Raw genomic sequence first — 26,522 nt, forward strand, 5'->3', positions numbered from 1 at the left:
CATGTTTACGTGTTTCTGAGGTGTAAAACTATGACTAGAATCATGTTTACGTGTTTCTGAGGTGTAAAACTATGACTAGAATCATGTTAACTTGTGTTTCTGAGGTGCAAAACTATGACTAGAATCATGTTTACATGTGTTTCTGAGGTGTAAAACTATGACTAGAATCATGTTAACTTGTGTTTCTGAGGTGCAAAACTATGACTAGAATCATGTTTACATGTATTTCTGAGGTGTAAAACTATGACTAGAATCATGTTTACATGTGTTTCTGAGGTGTAAAACTATGACAAGAATCATGTTTACTTGTGTTTATGAGGTGTAAAAGTATGACTAGAATCATGTTTACTTGTGTTTATGAGGTGTAAAACTATGACAAGAATCATGTTTAATTGTGTTTATGAGGTGTAAAACTATGACTAGAATCATGTTTACTTGTGTTTCTGAGGTGTAAAACTATGACTAGAATAATGTTTACGTGTTTTTGAGGTGTAAAACTATGACTAGAATCATGTTTATGTATTTCTGAGGTGTAAAACTATGACTAGAATCATGTTTACTTGTGTTTCTGAGGTGTAAAAGTATGACTAGAATCATGTTTACTTGTGTTTCTGAGGTGTAACACTATGACTAGAATCATGTTTACCTGTGTTTCTGAGGTGTAAAACTATGACTAGAATCATGTTTACTTGTGTTTCTGAGGTGTAAAACTATGACTAGAATCATGTTTACGTGTTTCTGAGGTGTAAAACTATGACTAGAATCATGTTTACGTGTTTCTGAGGTGTAAAACTATGACAAGAATCATGTTTACTTGTGTTTATGAGGTGTAAAAGTATGACTAGAATCATGTTTACTTGTGTTTATGAGGTGTAAAACTATGACTAGAATCATGTTTAATTGTGTTTATGAGGTGTAAAACTATGACTAGAATCATGTTTACTTGTGTTTCTGAGGTGTAAAACTATGACTAGAATAATGTTTACGTGTTTTTGAGGTGTAAAACTATGACTAGAATCATGTTTATGTATTTCTGAGGTGTAAAACTATGACTAGAATCATGTTTACTTGTGTTTCTGAGGTGTAACACTATGACTAGAATCATGTTTACCTGTGTTTTTGAGGTGTAAAACTATGACTAGAATCATGTTTACTTGTGTTTCTGAGGTGTAAAACTATGACTAGAATCATGTTTACTTGTGTTTCTGAGGTGTAAAACTATGACTAGAATCATGTTTACGTGTTTCTGAGGTGTAAAACTATGACTAGAATCATGTTTACGTGTTTCTGAGGTGTAAAACTATGACTAGAATCATGTTTACTTGTGTTTCTGAGGTGTAAAACTATGACTAGAATCATGTTTACGTGTTTCTGAGGTGTAAAACTATGACTAGAATCATGTTTACGTGTTTCTGAGGTGTAAAACTATGACAAGAATCATGTTTACTTGTGTTTATGAGGTGTAAAAGTATGACTAGAATCATGTTTACGTGTTTCCGAGGTGTAAACTATGACTAGAATTATTTGTTTACGTGTTTCCGAGTTGTAAAACTATGACTCGAATCATGTTTACTTGTGTTTCTGAGGTGTAAAACTATGACTAGAATCATGTTTACGTGTTTCTGAGGTGTAAAACTATGACTAGAATCATGTTTACGTGTTTCTGAGGTGTAAAACTATGACTGAAATCATGTCTATGTGTGTTTCTGAGGTGTAAAACTATGACTAGAATCATGTTTAACATGTGTTTCTGAGGTGTAAAACTATGACTAGAATCATGTTTACATGTGTTTCCTAGGTGTAAAACTATGATTAGAATCATGTTTACTTGTTTTTGGGTGTAAAACTATGACTAGAATCATGTTTACTTGTGTTTTGAGGTGTAAAACTATGACTAGAATCATGTTTACATGTGTTTCTGAGGTGTAAAACTATGACTAGAATCATGTTTACTTGTGTTTATGAGGTGTAAAGTATGACTAGAATCATGTTTACTTGTGTTTCTGAGGTGCAAAACTATGACTAGAATCATGTTAACTTGTGTTTCTGAGGTGCAAAACTATGACTAGAATCATGTTTACATGTGTTTCTGAGGTGTAAAACTATGACTAGAATCATGTTAACTTGTGTTTCTGAGGTGCAAAACTATGACTAGAATCATGTTTACTTGTGTTTCTGAGGTGTAAAACTATGACTAGAATCATGTTTACATGTGTTTCTGAGGTGTAAAACTATGACAAGAATCATGTTTACTTGTGTTTATGAGGTGTAAAACTATGACTAGAATCATGTTTAATTGTGTTTATGAGGTGTAAAACTATGACTAGAATCATGTTTACTTGTGTTTCTGAGGTGTAAAACTATGACTAGAATAATGTTTACATGTTTTTGAGGTGTAAAACTATGACTAGAATCATGTTTATGTATTTCTGAGGTGTAAAACTATGACTAGAATCATGTTTACTTGTGTTTCTGAGGTGTAACACTATGACTAGAATCATGTTTACCTGTGTTTTTGAGGTGTAAAACTATGACTAGAATCATGTTTACTTGTGTTTCTGAGGTGTAAAACTATGACTAGAATCATGTTTAATTGTGTTTATGAGGTGTAAAACTATGACTAGAATCATGTTTACTTGTGTTTCTGAGGTGTAAAACTATGACTAGAATCATGTTTACTTGTGTTTCTGAGGTGTAAAACTATGACTAGAATCATGTTTACGTGTTTATGAGGTTTAAAACTATGACTAGAATCATGTTTACGTGTTTCTGAGGTGTAAAACTATGACTAGAATCATGTTTACGTGGTTCTGAGGTGTAAAACTATGACTAGAGTAAGGTTTAGGTGTGTTTCTGAGGTGTAAAACTATTACTAGAATCATGTTTACATGTGTTTCTGAGGTGTAAAACTATGACTAGAATCATGTTAACTTGTGTTTCTGAGGTGCAAAACTATGACTAGAATCATGTTTACATGTATTTCTGAGGTGTAAAACTATGACTAGAATCATGTTTACATGTGTTTCTGAGGTGTAAAACTATGACAAGAATCATGTTTAATTGTGTTTATGAGGTGTAAAACTATGACTAGAATCCTGTATACAAGTGGTGATGACGAGTAAAACTATGACTTGAATCATGTTTAATTGTGTTTATGAGGTGTAAAACTATGACTAGAATCATGTTTACTTGTGTTTCTGAGGTGTAAAACTATGACTAGAATAATGTTTACGTGTTTTTGAGGTGTAAAACTATGACTAGAATCATGTTTATGTATTTCTGAGGTGTAAAACTATGACTAGAATCATGTTTACTTGTGTTTCTGAGGTGTAACACTATGACTAGAATCATGTTTACCTGTGTTTTTGAGGTGTAAAACTATGACTAGAATCATGTTTACTTGTGTTTCTGAGGTGTAAAACTATGACTAGAATCATGTTTACTTGTGTTTCTGAGGTGTAAAACTATGACTAGAATCATGTTTACATGTGTTTCTGAGTTGTAAAACTATGACTAGAATCATGTTTACATGTGTTTCTGAGTTGTAAAACTATGACTAGAATCATGTTTACGTGTTTCTGAGGTGTAAAACTATGACTAGAATCATGTTTACATGTGTTTCTGAGTTGTAAAACTATGACTAGAATCATGTTTACATGTGTTTCTGAGTTGTAAAACTATGACTAGAATCATGTTTACTTGTGTTTATGAGGTGTAAAAGTATGACTAGAATCATGTTTACTTGTGTTTCTGAGGTGTAAAACTATGACTAGAATCATGTTTACTTGTGTTTCTGAGGTGTAAAACTATGACTAGCATAATGTTTACGTGTTTTTGAGGTGTAAAACTAAGACTAGAATCATGTTTACTTGTGTTTCTGAGGTGTAAAGTATGACTAGAATCATGTTTACGTGTGTTTCTGATGTGTAAAACTATGACTAGAATCATGTTTACTTGAGTTTTTGAGGTGTAAAACTATGACTAGAATCATGTTTACTTATGTTTCTGAGGTGTAAAACTATGACTAGAATCATGTTTTCTTGTGTTTCCGAGGTGTAAAACTATGACTCGAATCATGTTTACTTGTGTTTCTGAGGTGTAAAGTATGACTAGATTCATGTTCACGAGTGTTTCTGAGGTGTAAAACTATGACTAGAATCATGTTTACGTGTTTATGAGGTTTAAAACTATGACTAGAATCATGTTTACGTGTTTCTGAGGTGTAAAACTATGACTAGAATCTTGTTTACGGGTTTCTGTGGTGTAAAACTATGACTAGAATCATGTTTAACTTGTGTTTCTGAGGTGCAAAACTATGACTAGAATCATGTTTACATGTGTTTCTGAGGTGTAAAACTATGACTAGAATCATGTTAACTTGTGTTTCTGAGGTGCAAAACTATGACTAGAATCATGTTTACATGTATTTCTGAGGTGTAAAAGTATGACTAGAATCATGTTTACTTGTGTTTCTGAGGTGTAAAACTATGACAAGAATCATGTTTACTTGTGTTTATGAGGTGTAAAAGTATGACTAGAATCATGTTTACTTGTGTTTATGAGGTGTAAAACTATGACAAGAATCATGTTTAATTGTGTTTATGAGGTGTAAAACTATGACTAGAATCATGTTTACTTGTGTTTCTGAGGTGTAAAACTATGACTAGAATAATGTTTACGTGTTTTTGAGGTGTAAAACTATGACTAGAATCATGTTTATGTATTTCTGAGGTGTAAAACTATGACTAGAATCATGTTTACTTGTGTTTCTGAGGTGTAAAACTATGACTAGAATCATGTTTACTTGTGTTTCTGAGGTGTAAAACTATGACTAGAATCATGTTTACGTGTTTCTGAGGTGTAAAACTATGACTAGAATCATGTTTACGTGTTTCTGAGGTGTAAAACTATGACTAGAATCATGTTTACGTGTTTCTGAGGTGTAAAACTATGACTAGAATCATGTTTACGTGTTTCTGAGGTGTAAAACTATGACTAGAATCATGTTTACTTGTGTTTCTGAGGTGTAAAACTATGACTAGAATCATGTTTACGTGTTTCTGAGGTGTAAAACTATGACTAGAATCATGTTTACTTGTGTTTCTGAGGTGTAAAACTATGACTAGAATCATGTTTATGTGTTTCTGAGGTGTAAAACTATGACTAGAATCATGTTTACTTGTGTTTCTGAGGTGTAAAACTATGACTAGAATCATGTTTACTTGTGTTTCTGAGGTGTAAAACTATGACTAGAATCATGTTTACTTGTGTTTCTGAGGTGTAAAACTATGACTAGAATCATGTTTACGTGTTTCTGAGGTGTAAAACTATGACTAGAATCATGTTTACTTGTGTTTCTGAGGTGTAAAACTATGACTAGAATAATGTTTACGTGTTTCTGAGGTGTAAAACTATGACTAGAATCATGTTTACTTGTGTTTCTGAGGTGTAAAACTATGACTAGAATTATGTTTACATGTTTCTGAGGTGTAAAACTATGACTAGAATCATGTTTTGTTGTGTTTTCGAGGGGTAAAACTATGACTCGAATCATGTTTACTTGTGTTTCTGAGGTGTAAAACTATGACTAGAATCATGTTTACGTGTTTCTGAGGTGTAAAGTATGACTAGAATCATGTTTACGTGTTTCTGAGGTGTAAAACTATGACTAGAATCATGTTTACGTGTTTCTGAGGTGTAAAGTATGACTAGAATCATGTTTACGTGTTTCTGAGGTGTAAAACTATGACTAGAATCATGTTTACGTGTTTCTGAGGTGTAAAACTATGACTAGAATCATGTTTACGTGTTTCTGAGGTGTAAAACTATGGCTAGAATCATGTTTACGTGTTTCTGAGGTGTAAAACTATGACTAGAATCATGTTTTCTGTTCTTTAGACTCCTGCCCAAACACAAACATCAGCGCAGACCTGCAGTGGCGTCTCATGTTGATGACATCATCAGAGAGCAGGCGGAGCAGCAGTCTGCATGGTAACAGAGATCTAAATTCACCTGAAATAGACGTAGCTACCGGTATAACACGGGAGTGTTTCTACAGGTCTGATCTGATCCATCAGTCTACATCAGAGCTGAGACCCAACGCTGATGAGGGCCAGGACCAGAACCAGGAGAGACCACTGCACATCGTCTGGCCCCACAGATGGTGAGTCCACTTTGATTTAGCACAGGTGGACTCCAGTTAAGGTGTAGAAACATCTCAGCAACGACCAGAGACATGGAGAACCTGAGCTACAGTTCCATTAGAATCCTAGTGTCAGTGTGAGATTGAGTGTTTATTTTTCATACATCTGCAGAGATGTCTTCAGTTCTGTTTTGACTTTGTCAGCATAGGGTCCTGACTGTACATTAATGAGAATGAAAATGAATTTAATGGACTGTAGCATCAGGATGAAACCCTAAGATGGGGTCTGAATGAGTGTATTTAACACAGGTTTAGCCATTTATAATGACCATGAGATAATTCTACGTATTGACCCTTTAAAATCGGTTTATTTTGGCCACACCCTGCCGTGGTATGGCGGCTTTTATCCGCTGTGTTACCTGCTGGTTTCAGTGATTTTTTCCATCTTTGACTTGTGCTATCAGAGGGATTATTGTCTCTGCAGGCCACCGTCCTCCGTCTGTGGGGGTGTTTTCCACCTTCTCTTGTATCAGTGACAGCAGCAGCCGGCATGTAATCTGCTGTGAACTGACAAAAACACAGATGGATTATGGGTAGTGCTGTTTTATTGAGTGGACCAGGATTTCTGATAATCTCTGATTGAAGCTCGTCTGTTTGTTTAATCTGTGTGTGGCCCCGATCCTCAGATTACAGCGCCGTCTTATTGCTGCTCGCCAATGGGGGGGGGGGGGGGGGGCAACACCTGTTTCATGTGAAGATGCTGCTGCTGCTGGGGGGGCGGGGGGTCTGTCAGCATCAAGGGCTTTTATTCTGAAAGCTGGAGCAGGCTTTAATTCTGAAGGTTAGAGGGTTTTACTGTGAAGGCTGCAGGCTTTTATTCTGAAGGATGTAGGCTTTTATTCTGAAGGATGAAGGCTTTTATTCTGAAGGCTGCAGGCTTTTATTCTGAAGGATGTAGGCTTTTTTTCTGACGAATGTAGGACTTTTATTCTGAAGGCTGTAGCCTTTTTTCCTAACAATGTAGGACTTTTATTCTGAAGGATGCAGGCTTTTATTCTGAAGGATGTAGGCTTTTATTCTGAAGGCTGCAGGCTTTTATTCTGAAGGATGTAGGCTTTTTTTCTTACGAATGTAGGACTTTTATTCTGATGCATGTAGCCTTTTTTCCTAACAATGTAGGACTTTTATTCTGAAGGATGCAGGCTTTTATTCTGAAAGATGTAGGCTTTTATTCTGAATGCTGCAGGCTTTTATTCTGAAGGATGTAGGCTTTTATTCTGAGGGATGTAGGCTTTTATTCTAAAGGCTGCAGGCTTTTATTCTGAAGGATGTAGGCTTTTATTCTGAAGGCTGCAGGCTTTTATTCTGAAGGATGTAGGCTTTTTTCCTAACGAATGTAGGACTTTTATTCTAAAGGATGTAGGCTTTTATTCTGAGGGATGTAGGCTTTTATTCTGAGGGATGTAGGCTTTTATTCTGAGGGATGTAGGCTTTTATTCTGAAGGCTGCAGGCTTTTATTCTGAGGGATGTAGGCTTTTATTCTGAAGGCTGCAGGCTTTTATTCTGAAGGATGTAGGCTTTTATTCTGAATGCTGCAGGCTTTTATTCTGAAGGATGTAGGCTTTTATTCTGAAAGATGTAGGCTTTTATTCTGAATGCTGCAGGCTTTTATTCTGAAGGATGTAGGCTTTTATTCTGAGGGATGTAGGCTTTTATTCTAAAGGCTGCAGGCTTTTATTCTGAAGGATGTAGGCTTTTATTCTGAAGGCTGCAGGCTTTTATTCTGAAGGATGTAGGCTTTTTTCCTAACGAATGTAGGACTTTTATTCTAAAGGATGTAGGCTTTTATTCTGAGGGATGTAGGCTTTTATTCTGAGGGATGTAGGCTTTTATTCTGAAGGCTGCAGGCTTTTATTCTGAGGGATGTAGGCTTTTATTCTGAAGGCTGCAGGCTTTTATTCTGAAGGATGTAGGCTTTTATTCTGAAGGCTGCAGGCTTTTATTCTAAAGAATGTAGGCTTTTATTCTAAAGGATGTAGATCTTTTATTCTGAGGCATGTAGGCGTTTATTCTGAAGGCTGCAGACTTTTATTCTGAAGGCTGCAGGCCTTTATTCTGAAGTCTGCAGGCTTTGATTCTGAAGGATGCAGGCTTTTATTCTGAAGGATGTAGGCTTTTTTTCTGGAGTATGTAGGCTTTTATTTTGAAGGATGTAGGCTTTTTTGAAGGATGTAGGCTTTTATCGTGAGGACTATAGGCTTTTATTGTGAATGCTGCAGGCTTTTATTCTGAAGGATGTAGGCTTTTATTCTGAAGGCTGCAGGCTTTTATTCTTAAGGATGTAGGCTTTTATTCTGAAGGATGTAGACTGTTCTGAGGGTTGTAGGCTTTTATTCTGAAGGATGTAGACTGTTCTGAGGGTTGTAGGCTTTTATTCTGAAGCGTGTAGGCTTTTTTCCTGACGAATGTAGGACTTTTATTCTGAAGGATGTAGGCTTTTTCTGACAGATATAGGACTTTTATTCTGACAGATGTAGGCTTTTAATCTGAAGGCTGCAGGCTTTTATTCTGAAGGATGCAGGCTTTTATTCTGAAGGCTGCAGGCTTTTATTCTGAAGGCTGTAGGCTTTTTTTCTGACAAATGTAGGACTTTTATTCTGATGGATGTAGGCTTTTATTCTAAAGGCTGCAGGCTTTTATTCTGAAGGATGCAGGCTTTTATTCTGAAGGATGCAGGCTTTTATTCTGAAGGCTGTAGGCTTTTTTTCTGACAAATGTAGGACTTTTATTCTGAAGGATGTAGGCTTTTTTCTGACAGATATAGGACTTTTATTCTGACAGATGTAGGCTTTTAATCTGAAGGCTGCAGGCTTTTATTCTGAAGGATGTGGTCTTTTATTCCGAAGGATGTAGGCTTTTTACTGACAGATGTAGGACTTTTATTCTGAAGGATGTAGGACTTTTATTCTGAAGGATGTAGGCTTTTATTCTCAAGGATGTAGGCTTTTAATCTGAAGGCTGCAGGCTTTTATTCTGAAGGATTTGGTCTTTTATTCTGAAGGATGTAGGCTTTTTTCTGACGGATGTAGGACTTTTATTCTGAAGAATGTAGGACTTTTATTCTGAAGGATGTAGGCTTTTATTCTGAAGGATATAGGCTTTTATTCTGAAGGATGTAGGCTTTTATTCTGAAGAATGTAGGACTTTTATTCTGAAGGATGTAGGCTTTTATTCTGAAGGATGTAGGCTTTTATTCTGAAGGATATAGGCTTTTATTCTGAAGAATGTAGGACTTTTATTCTGAAGGATGTAGGCTTTTATTCTGAAGAATGTAGGACTTTTATTCTGAAGGATGTAGGCTTTTATTCTGAAGGATGTAGGCTTTTATAGTGAAGGCTGTGGTCTTTTATTCTGAAGGATGTAGGACTTTTATTATGAAGGATGTGGTCTTTTATTGTGGTAACTTTCAGTGGTGTGTATCGTTGAAGAATGTTTGAATTTTGAAATCCTCCTCTCTTGGGTTTACATGAATCACAATATTTGATCACATGATCAATATTTTTGGGCTCCCTGCTCTCCACTGAGCATGCTCAGTACAACCCAGCACAGCTGCTGAGATAATAAAGGTGTCAGTCAGAGGCTCAGGTTAGTAAAGGGTTAAAATGCTTACAGCAGCAGCAGATACAGTAGCTGGTGTTGGTCCTCTCAGCTCCTGACTCCTCACGGTGCCGACAGACAGGAGGATGCTGGGTAATGGGTTTGGATCCAGGGTGCAGACAGACAGGAGGATGCTGGGTAATGGGTTTGGATCCAGGGTGCAGACAGACAGGAGGATGCTGGGTAATGGGTTTGGATCCAGGGTGCAGACAGACAGGAGGATGCTGGGTAATGGGTTTGGATCCAGGGTGCAGACAGACAGGAGGATGCTGGGTAGTGGGTTTGGATCCAGGGTGCAGACAGACAGGAGGATGCTGGGTAATGGGTTTGGATCCAGGGTGCAGACAGACAGGAGGATGCTGGGTAATGGGTTTGGATCCAGGGTGCAGACAGACAGGAGGATGCTGGGTAATGGGTTTGGATCCAGGGTGCAGACAGACAGGAGGACAGCTGACGGGGTGATGAACCATGGGAAGGGGGAACCTGCTCCAGCTGGAGTTTCTGTTAAAGTTCAGGACCAGCCACCTGAGCGTGTTTGTTCAGATGGCTCTTTTAAACGTGTTCTAAACCCACGTGTCTGTCTGTGTGTCTGCAGGGAGCATGATAAAGACCCTGAGCGGTTCTTCTCCACCCTGATCAGTCTGAGGGACAAGAACCTGGACTTTCACCTGTCAGTGCTGGGGGAGATGTTCACTGATGTACCAGGTACACCCACACACCTGATCCACTCAGCTAGACAGTGGGGGGCTGGCCCCATCTAGGTTCACCTGAGCCCGACTCCTGATAGAACTTAGACCAGGTCCTAAAGATCCATCCTGACCGGTTCTGTCCCCCCTAACTGTAACTGTGAGCCTAAGCCCTGTTCAGAGGATCCGGACCCGTGCTGCACAACAACAGCTCTTCTAGTTCAGACTGGACTTTACAGATCCGCTCACTGACTTGGACCCCGTACTCCTTCAGACCCGCTGTGAGTAGCTCTGAACCCTGTCTGAGACTCAGAGCTCCAGGACAGTAATCTGACATCCATGCTGATCAGACCGGACTCAGGGGTCAGGTGTGCTCAGGTCCAGGTCTCTGATGTGAGTCCTGGACCTGGTGATTGGACTGGTTGTCCTCTAAGGCTGGGACGGTCTCTGTATTCATGGTAAAGTTGGTGGAGCTAAACTTTGTGACTTTTCTTTAACCTCTCTGTCATCAGCTGTTTGCGAGGATGATGATGATGAAGTCACTCTGTGATATTAAAATGTAAAGTTTTAGTGCAGCACAAACAGCTGCCCGTAAATCCAGCCTCATATTCTCTGATTAGCTTTATGAGCGCAGGAAGGCAATCACATTAGGACAATTTTAATCGACTTTGATTTTGTTAATAGGGTCAGAGTATCGATCGTGTTCACCCCTCACCTGATTTTCTCTCTGCTCCAGGCTCATAAACGTCAGCGTTCATAAACATCAGGATGATTTAAAAATGTCTCTTTAGCTGCTTCTTCTGGATTTTACCCTGCTCCCTCTGACCCTCCACAAACATCTGATGGCTTTATCCTCCATCATAGCTTTACTACTAATGGGATAGGACTACATCTCATCACCATCATTAATCTGCATTCTTCTTTATCAGCCAGACTCCTCCTCCTCCTCCTCCTTCTGAGTTTCTGATAAAGACAGGAACAATAAACCACAGAGACACCCATGAAAACAGGTCAAATATGAAGAAAGGCTGATGTTTATATGAAGCCTCATTCACCAGTCATTCAGAAGACACCATGTGTTCCTCCTCCTCCTCCTCCTCCTCCTCCTCCTCCTCCTCCTCCTCCTCTGCAGAGGTCTTCTCTGAAGCCAGGACCCAGCTGGAGGCTCACATCCTGAACTGGGGTTACCTGTCCAGTAAAGAAGATTACCTGAGGGTCCTGTGTGAGGCTGATGTGGTCGTCTCCACCGCCAAACACGAGTTCTTTGGAGTGGCCATGTGAGTTTCTTTCATCCCCTCAGCTTTATGCATGTTCATGAGGACAAACCAGAATCAGGTCCCAGTGACTAACTATGAAAAAGAAAACTGACTTCTCTCTACTCTAAAATAAAACTGACTTCTCTCTCTACACTAAAATAAAACCGACTTCTCTCTCTATACTAAAATAAAACCGACTTCTCTCTCTATACTAAAATAAAACTGACTTCTCTCTAGACTAAAATAAAACTGACTTCTCTCTAGACTAAAAGAAAACTGACTTCTCTCTACTGTAAAATAAAACTGACTTCTCTCTCTACACTAAGATAAAACCGGCTTCTCTCTCTACACTAAAATAAAACTGACTTCTCTCTAGACTAAAATAAAACCGACTTCTCTCTACACTAAAATAAATCAGATCTCTCTCTACACTAAAATAAAACTAACTTCTCTACACTAAGAGAGTCTGGTTGGGTGTGATGTTGGTGTGGAGTGAACTCAGCAGCGCCTCAGAGTGAAGAAACTTTGACATCAGCTGTTTGATGACATGAAGGTGTCCTCTCTGAGACCTGGTTCTCACCTGCAGCTCTGTCTCTCTGATCTCACACTCAGTCAGGTGGATCTGACCTGCAGGCTCAACATCAACAGCCAATCAGACGCTCTGCTCTCTGAAGCTCAGCCAATCAAACATGTGAGATAGCCTGCAGCACTGGCATCTGATCTTCACCTGTTTCATGTCCCAGGTTGTTTGTAGCTCACTGGCTCTGACTTATGTCTGACTTCAACTGACGCTCCGGCCTGGTACTCTGAGAGAAACACTTTTCTACATGAGACTGGGACGGAGAAATAATCTCAGATTATTAACAAACACCTTTTTACCTGAGACTGGGACAGAGAAATTATCTCAGATTATTAACAAACACCTTTCTGCCTGAGACTTGGACAGAGAAATAATCTCAGATTATTAACAAACACCTTTTTACCTTAGACTGGGACAGAGACATAATCTCAGATTATCAACAAACACCTTTCTACCTGAGACTGGGACAGAGAAATAATCTCAGATTATTAACAAACACCTTTTTACCTGAGACTGGGACAGAGACATAATCTCAGATTATCAACAAACACCTTTCTACCTGAGACTGGGACAGAGAAATAATCTCAGATTATTAACAAACACCTTTCTACCTGAAACTGGGACAGAGACATAATCTCAGATTATCAACAAACACCTTTCTACCTGAGACTGGGACAGAGAAATAATCTCAGATTATTAACAAACACCTTTCTACCTGAAACTGGGACAGAGACATAATCTCAGATTATTAACAAACACCTTTCTACCTGAGACTGGGACGGAGAAATAATCTCAGATTTTAAACAAACACCTTTCTACCTGAGACTGGGACAGAGAAATAATCTCAAATTATTAACAAACACCTTTTTACCTTAGACTGGGACAGAGACATAATCTCAGATTATCAACAAACACCTTTCTACCTGAGACTGGGACAGAGAAATAATCTCAGATTATTAACAAACACCTTTATACCTGAAACTGGGACAGAGACATAATCTCAGATTATCAACAAACACCTTTCTACCTGAGACTGGGACAGAGAAATAATCTCAGATTATTAACAAACACCTTTCTACCTGAAACTGGGACAGAGACATAATTTCAGATTATTAACAAACACCTTTCTACCTGAGACTGGGACGGAGAAATAATCTCAGATTTTAAACAAACACCTTTCTACCTGAGACTGGGACAGAGAAATAATCTCAGATTATTAACAAACACGTTTATACCTGAGACTGGGACAGAGGAATTATCTCAGATTATTAACAAACACCTTTCTGCCTGAGACTTGGACAGAGAAATAATCTCAGATTATTAACAAACACCTTTTTACCTTAGACTGGGACAGAGACATAATCTCAGATTATCAACAAACACCTTTCTACCTGAGACTGGGACAGAGGAATTATCTCAGATTATTAACAAACACCTTTATACCTGAAACTGGGACAGAGACATAATCTCAGATTATCAACAAACACCTTTCTACCTGAGACTGGGACAGAGAAATAATCTCAGATTATTAACAAACACCTTTCTACCTGAAACTGGGACAGAGACATAATTTCAGATTATTAACAAACACCTTTCTACCTGAGACTGGGACGGAGAAATAATCTCAGATTATTAACAAACACCTTTATACCTGAGACTGGGACAGAGAAATAATCTTAAATTATTAACAAACACCTTCTTACTTTAGACTGGGACAGAGACATAATCTCAGATTATTAACAAACACCTTTCTACCTGAGACTGGGACGGAGAAATAATCTCAGATTTTAAACAAACACCTTTCTACCTGAGACTGGGACAGAGAAATAATCTCAGATTATTAACAAACACCTTTATACCTGAAACTGGGACAGAGACATAATCTCAGATTATCAACAAACACCTTTCTACCTGAGACTGGGACAGAGAAATAATCTCAGATTATTAACAAACACCTTTCTACCTGAAACTGGGACAGAGACATAATTTCAGATTATTAACAAACACCTTTCTACCTGAGACTGGGACGGAGAAATAATCTCAGATTTTAAACAAACACCTTTCTACCTGAGACTGGGACAGAGAAATAATCTCAGATTATTAACAAACACGTTTATACCTGAGACTGGGACAGAGGAATTATCTCAGATTATTAACAAACACCTTTCTGCCTGAGACTTGGACAGAAAAATAATCTCAGATTATTAACAAACACCTTTTTACCTTAGACTGGGACAGAGACATAATCTCAGATTATCAACAAACACCTTTCTACCTGAGACTGGGACAGAGGAATTATCTCAGATTATTAACAAACACCTTTCTACCTGAAACTGGGACAGAGACATAATCTCAGATTATCAACAAAAACCTTTCTACCTGAGACTGGGACAGAGAAATAATCTCAGATTATTAACAAACACCTTTCTACCTGAAACTGGGACAGAGACATAATTTCAGATTATTAACAAACACCTTTCTACCTGAGACTGGGACGGAGAAATAATCTCAGATTATTGACAAACACCATTATACCTGAGACTGGGACAGAGAAATAATCTCAAATTATTAACAAACACCTTTTTACCTTAGACTGGGACAGAGACATAATCTCAGATTATTAACAAACACCTTTCTACCTGAGACTGGGACGGAGAAATAATCTCAGATTATTAACAAACACCTTTCTACCTGAGACTGGGACAGAGAAATAATCTCAGATTATTAACACACACTTTTATACCTTAGACTGGGACAGAGACCTAATCTCAGATTATCAACAAACACTTTTCTACCTGAGACTGGGACAGAGAAATAATCTCAGATTATTAACAAACACCTTTATACCTGAGACTGGGACGGAGAAATTATCTCAGATTATCAACAAACACCTTTCTACCTGAGACTGGGACGGGGAAATAATCTCAGATTATAAACAAACACCTTTCTACCTGAGACTGGGACAGAGAAATTATCTCAGATTATCAACAAACACCTTTCTACCTCAGACTGGGACGGAGAAATAATCTCAGATTATCAACACCTTTCTACCTGAGACTAGGACAGAGAAATAATCTCAGATTATCAACAAACACCTTTCTACCTGAGACTGGGATGGGGAAATAATCTCAGAATATTAACAAACAACTTTCTACCTGAGACTGGGACAGAAAAATTATCTCAGATTATCAACAAACACTTTTATACCTTAGACTGGGACAGAGACCTAATCTCAGATTATCAACAAACACTTTTCTACCTGAGACTGGGACGGAGAAGTAATCTCAGATTATTAACAAACACCTTTCTACCTGAGACTGGGACAGAGAAATTATCTCAGATTATCAACAAACACCTTTATACCTGAGACTGGGACGGAGAAATTATCTCAGATTATCAACAAACACCTTTCTACCTGAGACTGGGACAGAGAAATAATCTCAGATTATTAACAAACACTTTTATACCTTAGACTGGGACAGAGACATAATCTCAGATTATCAGCAAACACTTTTCTACCTGAGACTGGGACGGAGAAATAATCTCAGATTATTAACAATCACCTTTCTACCTGAGACTGGGAAGGAGAAATAATCTCAGATTATTAACAAACACCTTTCTGCCTGAGACTGGGACAGAGAAATAATCTCAGATTATCAACAAACACCTTTCTACCTGAGACTGGGACAGAGACATAATCTCAGATTATTAACAAACACCTTTCTACCTGAGACTGGGACGGAGAAATAATCTCAGATTTTAAACAAACACCTTTCTACCTGAGACTGGGACAGAGAAATAATCTCAGATTATTAACAAACACCTTTCTACCTGAAACTGGGACAGAGACATAATTTCAGATTATTAACAAACACCTTTCTACCTGAGACTGGGAAGGAGAAATAATCTCAGATTTTAAACAAACACCTTTCTACCTGAGACTGGGACAGAGAAATAATCTCAGATTATTAACAAACACGTTTATACCTGAGACTGGGACAGAGAAATTATCTCAGATTATTAACAAACACCTTTTTACCTTAGACTGGGACAGAGACATAATCTCAGATTAACAACAAACACCTTTCTACCTGAGACTGGGACAGAGGAATTATCTCAGATTATTAACAAACACCTTTCTACCTGAAACTGGGACAGAGAAATTATCACAGATTATCAACAAACACCTTTCTACCTGAGACTAGGACAGAGAAATAATCTCAGATTATTAACAAACACCTTTCTACCTGAAACTGGGACAGAGACATAATTTCAGATTATTAACAAACACCTTTCTACCTGAGACTGGGACGGAGAAATAATCTCAGATTTTAAACAAACACCTTTATACCTGAGACTGGGACAGAGAAATAATCTCAAATTATTAACAAACACCTTTTTACCTTTAGACTGGGACAGAGACATAATCTCAGATTATTAACAAACACCTTTCTACCTGAGACTGGGACGGAGAAATAATCTCAGATTTTAAACAAACACCTTTCTACCTGAGACTGGGACGGAGACATAATCTCAGATTATTAACAGACACCTTTATACCTGAGACTGGGACAGAGAAATAATCTCAGATTTTAAACAAACACCTTTCTACCTGAGACTGGGACAGAGAAATAATCTCAGATTATTAACAAACACCTTTCTGCCTGAGACTTGGACAGAGAAATAATCTCAGATTATTAACAAACACCTTTCTGCCTGAGACTGGGACAGAGACATAATCTCAGATTATCAACAAACACCTTTCTACCTGAGACTGGGACAGAGGAATTATCTCAGATTATTAACAAACACCTTTCTACCTGAAACTGGGACAGAGACATAATCTCAGATTATCAACAAACACCTTTCTACCTGAGACTGGGACAGAGAAATAATCTCAGATTATTAACAAACACCTTTCTACCTGAAACTGGGACAGAGACATAATTTCAGATTATTAACAAACACCTTTCTACCTGAGACTGGGATGGAGAAATAATCTCAGATTTTAAACAAACACCTTTATACCTGAGACTGGGACAGAGAAATAATCTCAAATTATTAACAAACACCTTTTTACCTTTAGACTGGGACAGAGACATAATCTCAGATTATTAACAAACACCTTTCTACCTGAGACTGGGACGGAGAAATAATCTCAGATTTTAAACAAACACCTTTCTACCTGAGACTGGGACGGAGACATAATCTCAGATTATTAACAGACACCTTTATACCTGAGACTGGGACAGAGAAATAATCTCAGATTATTAACAAACACCTTTATCCCTGAGACTGGGACAGAGACATAAACTCAGATTATTAACAAACACCTTTATACCTTAGACTGGGACAGAGAAATAATCTCATATTATCAACAAACACCTTTCTACCTGAGACTGGGACGGAAAAATAAACTCAGATTATCAACAAACATCTTTCTACCTGAGACTGGGACAGAGAAATAATCTCAGATTATTAACAAACACCTTTCTACCTGAGACTGGGACAGAGACATAATCTCAGATTTTAAACAAAAACTTTTAATCCTCAGACTGGGACAGAGACATAATCTCAGATTATTGACAATCACCTTTATACCTAAGACTGGGACAGAGAAATAATCTCAGATTATTAACAAACACCTTTATACCTGAGACTGGGACAGAGAAATTATCTCAGATTATTTACAAACACCTTTCTACCTGAGACTGGGACGGAAAAATAAACTCAGATTATCAACAAACATCTTTCTACCCGAGACTGGGACAGAGAAATTATCTCGGATTATTAACAAACACCTTTATACCTGAGACTGGGACGGAGAAATAATCTCAGATTTTAAACAAAAACTTTTAATCCTGAGACTGGGACAGAGACATAATCTCAGATTATTGACAAACACCTTTCTACCTGAGACTGGGACGGAGAAATAATCTCAGATTATCAACAAACACCTTTCTACCTGAGACTGGGACAGAGAAATAATCTCAGATTATTAACAAACACCTTTCTGCCTGAGAGTGGGACAGAGAAAAAATCTCAGATTATTAACAAACACCCTTTTACCTTAGACTGGGACAAAGACATAATCTCAGATTATCAACAAACACCTTTCTACCTGAGACTGGGACAGAGAAATAATCTCAGATTATTAACAAACACCTTTCTACCTGAGACTGGGACAGAGACATAATCTCAGATTATTAACAAACACCTTTCTACCTGAGACTGGGACGGAGAAATAATCTCAGATTTTAAACAAACACCTTTCTACCTGAGACTAGGACAGAGACATAATCTCAGATTTTCAACAGACACCTTTATACCTGAGACTGGGACAGAGAAATAATCTCAGATTATTAACAAACACCTTTATACCTGAGACTGGGACAGAGAAATTATCTCAGATTATTAACAAACACCTTTCTACCTGAGACTGGGACGGAGAAATAATCTCAGATTATTAACAAACACCTTTCTACATGAGACTGGGACGGAAAATTAAACTCAGATTATCAACAAACATCTTTCTACCTGAGACTGGGACAGAGAAATTATCTCGGATTATTAACAAACACCTTTCTACCTGAGACTGGGACGGAGCAATTTTCCCAGATTTTAAACAAAAACTTTTATTCCTGAGACTGGGACAGAGAAATAATCTCAGATTATTAACAAACACCTTTCTGCCTGAGACTGGGACAGAGAAATAATCTCAGATTATTAACAAACACCTTTCTACCTGAGACTGGGACGGAGAAATAATCTCAGATTATTAACAAACACCTTTATACCTGAGACTGGGACAGAGAAATTATCTCAGATTATTAACAAACACCTTTCTGCCTGAGACTGGGACAGAGAAATAATCTCAGATTATCAACAAACACCTTTCTACCTGAGAGTGGGAAGGAGAATAATCTCAGATTATCAACAAACACCTTTCTACCTGAGACTGGGAAGGAGAAATAATCTCAGATTATTAACAAACACTTTTATACCTTAGACTTGGACAGAGACCTAATCTCAGATTATCAACAAACACTTTTCTACCTGAGACTGGGACGGAGAAATAATCTCAGATTATTAACACACACTTTTCTACCTGAGACTGGGACAGAGAAATAATCTCAGATTATCAACAAACACCTTTCTACCTGAGACTGGGATGGGGAAATAATCTCAGAATATTAACAAACAACTATCTACCTGAGACTGGGACAGAGAAATTATCTCAGATTATTAACAAACAATTTTATACCTTAGACTGGGAAAGAGACCTAATCGCAGATTATCAACAAACACTTTTCTACCTGAGACTGGGACGGAGAAGTAATCTCAGATTATTAACAAACACCTTTTTACCTGAGACTGGGACAGAGACGTAATCTCAGATTATCAACAAACACCTTTATACCTGAGACTGGGACAGAGAAATTATCTCAGATTATCAACAAACACCTTTCTACCTGAGACTGGGACAGAGAAATAATCTCAGATTATTATCAAACACTTTTATACCTTAGACTGGGACAGAGACATAATCTCAGATTATCAGCAAACACTTTTCTACCTGAGACTGGGACAGAGACGTAATCTCAGATTATTAACAATCACCTTTCTACCTGAGACTGGGAAGGAGAAATAATCTCAGATTATTAACAAACACCTTTCTGCCTGAGACTGGGACAGAGAAATAATCTCAGACTATCAACAAACACCTTTCTACCTGAGACTGGGACGGAGAAATTATCTCAGATTATTAACAAACAATTTTATACCTTAGACTGGGACAGAGACCTAATCGCAGATTATCAACAAACACTTTTCTACCTGAGACTGGGACGGAGAAGTAATCTCAGATTATTAACAAACACCTTTTTACCTGAGACTGGGACAGAGACGTAATCTCAGATTATCAACAAACACCTTTATACCTGAGACTGGGACAGAGAAATTATCTCAGATTATCAACAAACACCTTTCTACCTGAGACTGGGACAGAGAAATAATCTCAGATTATTATCAAACACTTTTATACCTTAGACTGGGACAGAGACATAATCTCAGATTATCAGCAAACACTTTTCTACCTGAGACTGGGACAGAGACGTAATCTCAGATTATTAACAATCACCTTTCTACCTGAGACTGGGAAGGAGAAATAATCTCAGATTATTAACAAACACCTTTCTGCCTGAGACTGGGACAGAGAAATAATCTCAGACTATCAACAAACACCTTTCTACCTGAGACTGGGACGGAGAAATAATCTCAGATTATTAACAAACATTTTTATACCTGAGACTGGGACAGAGAAATTATCTCAGATTATTAACAAACACCTTTCTGCCTGAGACTGGGACAGAGAAATAATCTCAGATTATCAACAAACACCTTTCTACCTGAGACTGGGACAGAGAAATTATCTCAGATTATCAACAAACACCTTTCTACCTGAGACTGGGACGGAGAAATAATCTCAGATTATCAACAAACACTTTTATACCTTAGACTGGGACAGAGACATAATCTCAGATTATCAGCAAACACTTTTCTACCTGAGACTGGGACAGAGACGTAATCTCAGATTATTAACAATCACCTTTCTACCTGAGACTGGGAAGGAGAAATAATCTCAGATTATTAACAAACACCTTTCTGCCTGAGACTGGGACAGAGAAATAATCTCAGACTATCAACAAACACCTTTCTACCTGAGACTGGGACGGAGAAATAATCTCAGATTATTAACAAACACCTTTATACCTGAGACTGGGACAGAGAAATTATCTCAGATTATTAACAAACACCTTTCTGCCTGAGACTGGGACAGAGAAATAATCTCAGATTATCAACAAACACCTTTCTACCTGAGACTGGGACAGAGAAATTATCTCAGATTATCAACAAACACCTTTCTACCTGAGACTGGGACGGAGAAATAATCTCAGATTATCAACAAACACTTTTCTACCTGAGACTGGGACAGAGAAATAATCTCAGATTATTAACAAACACCTTTCTACCTGAGACTGGGACAGAGAAATAATCTCAGATTATTAACACACACTTTTATACCTTAGACTGGGACAGAGACCTAATCTCAGATTATCAACAAACACTTTTCTACCTGAGACTAGGACAGTGAAATAATCTCAGATTATTAACAAACACCTTTATACCTGAGACTGGGACAGAGAAATTATCTCAGATTATCAACAAACACCTTTCTACCTGAGACTGGGATGGGAAAATAATCTCAGAATATTAACAAACAACTTTCTACCTGAGACTGGGACGGAGAAATTATCTCAGATTATTAACAAACACTTTTATACCATAGACTGGGACAGAGACCTAATCTCAGATTATCAACAAACACTTTTCTACCTGAGACTGGGACAGAGAAATAATCTCAGATTATTAACAAACACCTTTCTACCTGAGACTGGGACAGAGAAATAATCTCAGATTATTAACACACACTTTTATACCTTAGACTGGGACAGAGACCTAATCTCAGATTATCAACAAACACTTTTCTACCTGAGACTGGGACAGAGAAATAATCTCAGATTATTAACAAACACCTTTATACCTGAGACTGGGACAGAGAAATTATCTCAGATTATCAACAAACACCTTTCTACCTCAGACTGGGACGGAGAAATAATCTCAGATTATTAACAAACACTTTTATACCTTAGACTGGGACAGAGACCTAATCTCAGATTATCAACAAACACTTTTCTACCTGAGACTGGGACAGAGAAATAATCTCAGATTATTAACAAACACCTTTCTACCTGAGACTGGGACAGAGAAATAATCTCAGATTATTAACACACACTTTTATACCTTAGACTGGGACAGAGACCTAATCTCAGATTATCAACAAACACTTTTCTACCTGAGACTGGGACAGAGAAATCATCTCAGATTATTAACAAACACCTTTCTACCTGAGACTGGGACAGAGAAATAATCTCAGATTATCAACAAACACCTTTCTACCTGAGACTGGGACAGAGAAATAATCTCAGATTATCAACACCTTTCTACCTGAGACTGGGATGGGGAAATAATCTCAGATTATCAACAAACACCTTTCTACCTGAGACTGGGACGGAGCAATTTTCCCAGATTTTAAACAAAAACTTTTATTCCTGAGACTGGGACAGAGAAATAATCTCAGATTATTAACAAACACCTTTCTGCCTGAGACTGGGACAGAGAAATAATCTCAGATTATTAACAAACACCTTTCTACCTGAGACTGGGACGGAGAAATAATCTCAGATTATTAACAAACACCTTTATACCTGAGACTGGGACAGAGAAATTATCTCAGATTATTAACAAACACCTTTCTGCCTGAGACTGGGACAGAGAAATAATCTCAGATTATCAACAAACACCTTTCTACCTGAGAGTGGGAAGGAGAATAATCTCAGATTATCAACAAACACCTTTCTACCTGAGACTGGGAAGGAGAAATAATCTCAGATTATTAACAAACACTTTTATACCTTAGACTTGGACAGAGACCTAATCTCAGATTATCAACAAACACTTTTCTACCTGAGACTGGGACGGAGAAATAATCTCAGATTATTAACAAACACCTTTCTGCCTGAGACTGGGACAGAGAAATAATCTCAGATTATTAACACACACTTTTATACCTTAGACTGGGACAGAGACCTAATCTCAGATTATCAACAAACACTTTTCTACCTGAGACTGGGACAGAGAAATAATCTCAGATTATTAACAAACACTTTTATACCTGAGACTGGGACAGAGAAATAATCTCAGATTATCAACAAACACCTTTCTACCTGAGACTGGGACGGGGAAATAATCTCAGATTATTAACAAACACCTTTCTACCTGAAACTGGGACAGAGAAATTATCTCAGATTATCAACAAACACCTTTCTACCTGAGACTGGGACGGAGAAATAATCTCAGATTATCAACACCTTTCTACCTGAGACTAGGACAGAGAAATAATCTCAGATTATCAACAAACACCTTTCTACCTGAGACTGGGATGGGGAAATAATCTCAGAATATTAACAAACAACTATCTACCTGAGACTGGGACAGAGAAATTATCTCAGATTATTAACAAACAATTTTATACCTTAGACTGGGACAGAGACCTAATCGCAGATTATCAACAAACACTTTTCTACCTGAGACTGGGACGGAGAAGTAATCTCAGATTATTAACAAACACCTTTTTACCTGAGACTGGGACAGAGACGTAATCTCAGATTATCAACAAACACCTTTCTACCTGAGACTGGGACAGAGAAATTATCTCAGATTATCAACAAACACCTTTCTACCTGAGACTGGGACAGAGAAATAATCTCAGATTATTATCAAACACTTTTATACCTTAGACTGGGACAGAGACATAATCTCAGATTATCAGCAAACACTTTTCTACCTGAGACTGGGACAGAGACGTAATCTCAGATTATTAACAATCACCTTTCTACCTGAGACTGGGAAGGAGAAATAATCTCAGATTATTAACAAACACCTTTCTGCCTGAGACTGGGACAGAGAAATAATCTCAGACTATCAACAAACACCTTTCTACCTGAGACTGGGACGGAGAAATAATCTCAGATTATTAACAAACACCTTTATACCTGAGACTGGGACAGAGAAATTATCTCAGATTATTAACAAACACCTTTCTACCTGAGACTGGGACAGAGAAATAATCTCAGATTATCAACAAACACCTTTCTACCTGAGACTGGGAAGGAGAAATAATCTCAGATTATCAACAAACACCTTTCTACCTGAGACTGGGACGGAGAAATAATCTCAGATTATCAACAAACACTTTTCTACCTGAGACTGGGACAGAGAAATAATCTCAGATTATTAACAAACACCTTTCTACCTGAGACTGGGACAGAGAAATAATCTCAGATTATTAACACACACTTTTATACCTTAGACTGGGACAGAGACCTAATCTCAGATTATCAACAAACACTTTTCTACCTGAGACTAGGACAGAGAAATAATCTCAGATTATTAACAAACACCTTTATACCTGAGACTGGGACAGAGAAATTATCTCAGATTATCAACAAACACCTTTCTACCTGAGACTGGGATGGGAAAATAATCTCAGAATATTAACAAACAACTTTCTACCTGAGACTGGGACGGAGAAATTATCTCAGATTATTAACAAACACTTTTATACCTTAGACTGGGACAGAGACCTAATCTCAGATTATCAACAAACACTTTTCTACCTGAGACTGGGACAGAGAAATAATCTCAGATTATTAACAAACACCTTTCTACCTGAGACTGGGACAGAGAAATAATCTCAGATTATTAACACACACTTTTATACCTTAGACTGGGACAGAGACCTAATCTCAGATTATCAACAAACACTTTTCTACCTGAGACTGGGACAGAGAAATAATCTCAGATTATTAACAAACACCTTTATACCTGAGACTGGGACAGAGAAATTATCTCAGATTATCAACAAACACCTTTCTACCTCAGACTGGGACGGAGAAATAATCTCAGATTATTAACAAACACTTTTATACCTTAGACTGGGACAGAGACCTAATCTCAGATTATCAACAAACACTTTTCTACCTGAGACTGGGACAGAGAAATAATCTCAGAATCTTAACAAACACCTTTCTACCTGAGACTGGGACAGAGAAATAATCTCAGATTATTAACACACACTTTTATACCTTAGACTGGGACAGAGACCTAATCTCAGATTATCAACAAACACTTTTCTACCTGAGACTGGGACAGAGAAATCATCTCAGATTATTAACAAACACCTTTCTACCTGAGACTGGGACAGAGAAATTATCTCAGATTATCAACAAACACCTTTCTACCTGAGACTGGGACAGAGAAATAATCTCAGATTATCAACACCTTTCTACCTGAGACTGGGATGGGGAAATAATCTCAGATTATCAACAAACACCTTTCTACCTGAGACTGGGATGGGAAAATAATCTCAGAATCTTAACAAACAACTTTCTACCTGAGACTGGGACAGAGAAATTATCTCAGATTATTAACAAACACTTTTCTACCTGAGACTGGGACAGAGACCTAATCTCAGATTATCAACAAACACTTTTCTACCTGAGACTGGGACGGAGAAGTAATCTCAGATTATCAACAAACACCTTTATACCTGAGACTGGGACAGAGAAATTATCTCAGATTATCAACAAACACCTTTATACCTGAGACTGGGACAGAGAAATAATCTCAGATTATCAACAAACACCTTTCTACCTGAGACTGGGACGGAGAAATAATCTCAGATTATTAACAAACACCTTTATACCTGAGACTGGGACGGAGAAATAATCTCAGATTATCAACAAACACCTTTCTACCTGAGACTGGGACAGAGAAATAATCTCAGATTATTAACAAAACCCTTTCTACCTGAAACTGGGACAGAGAAATTATCACAGATTATTAACAAACACGTTTTTTGGTGTAGTTGTCTGAGGTTTTAGGGTTGCTGTAGTTGTCTTAGGTTTTATGGTTGCTGTAGCTGTCTGGGTTTTTAGGGTTGCTGTAGTTGTCTTAGGTTTTATGGTTGCTGTAGCTGTCTGGGTTTTTAGGGTTGCTTTAGTTGTCTGAGGTTTTATGGTTGCTGTAGCTGTCTGGGTTTTTAGGGTTGCTGTAGCTGTCTGGGTTTTAGGGTTGTTGTAGCTGTCTGGGTTTTTAGGGTTGCCGTAGTTGTCTGGGTTTTCAGGGTTGTTGTAGCTGTTTGGGTTTTAGGGTTGTTGTAGTTGTCTGGGTGTTCAGGGTTGTTGGAGTTGACAGGTTTTCAGAGGTTTGTTGGCGAAAGTTTTAGTGGTCTACTTTTAGAGTGTGCCCTGTGTAGTTGGAGTAGTGACCAATGAGGTCTCTGGTTCCTATGGTGGTCATGGTGTTTGACCCAGCTGGTGGACCCCACCATGCTTTAGAGTAAAACCTGATTTCAGTTGTCCTGACTGGTGTGTCCTACAGTAACTCTGTCTCCTTACAGTTCAAGATGATCTGAGGACATGAGTGGTTAGAAGTGGTTAGGTCCTCCAGGTAGCAGTGTTAGCATAGCATCACAGCAAGGCTAACAGCAGGTGTCCAGCTGCTACAGACATGCTAG

The 26,522-nt window shown here is 37.9% G+C and overlaps 1 protein-coding gene across 1 annotated transcript in view; it reads left to right on the forward strand.

The window, feature by feature from the left end:
* Positions 1 to 26,522, forward strand: part of gtdc1 (glycosyltransferase-like domain containing 1) — a 157,574-nt gene that overhangs the window by 125,723 nt on the left and 5,329 nt on the right. The window contains exons 5-8 of the mRNA XM_041807427.1: positions 5,899 to 5,991; positions 6,059 to 6,163; positions 10,396 to 10,505; positions 11,619 to 11,763. Of these exons, the coding sequence (XP_041663361.1) occupies positions 5,899 to 5,991; positions 6,059 to 6,163; positions 10,396 to 10,505; positions 11,619 to 11,763 (453 nt within the window). The remainder of the gene's footprint in view (positions 1 to 5,898; positions 5,992 to 6,058; positions 6,164 to 10,395; positions 10,506 to 11,618; positions 11,764 to 26,522) is intronic.

Source organism: Cheilinus undulatus, linkage group 15 (assembly GCF_018320785.1).
Source record: "Cheilinus undulatus linkage group 15, ASM1832078v1, whole genome shotgun sequence".
Taxonomy (NCBI): Eukaryota; Metazoa; Chordata; class Actinopteri; order Labriformes; family Labridae; genus Cheilinus; species Cheilinus undulatus.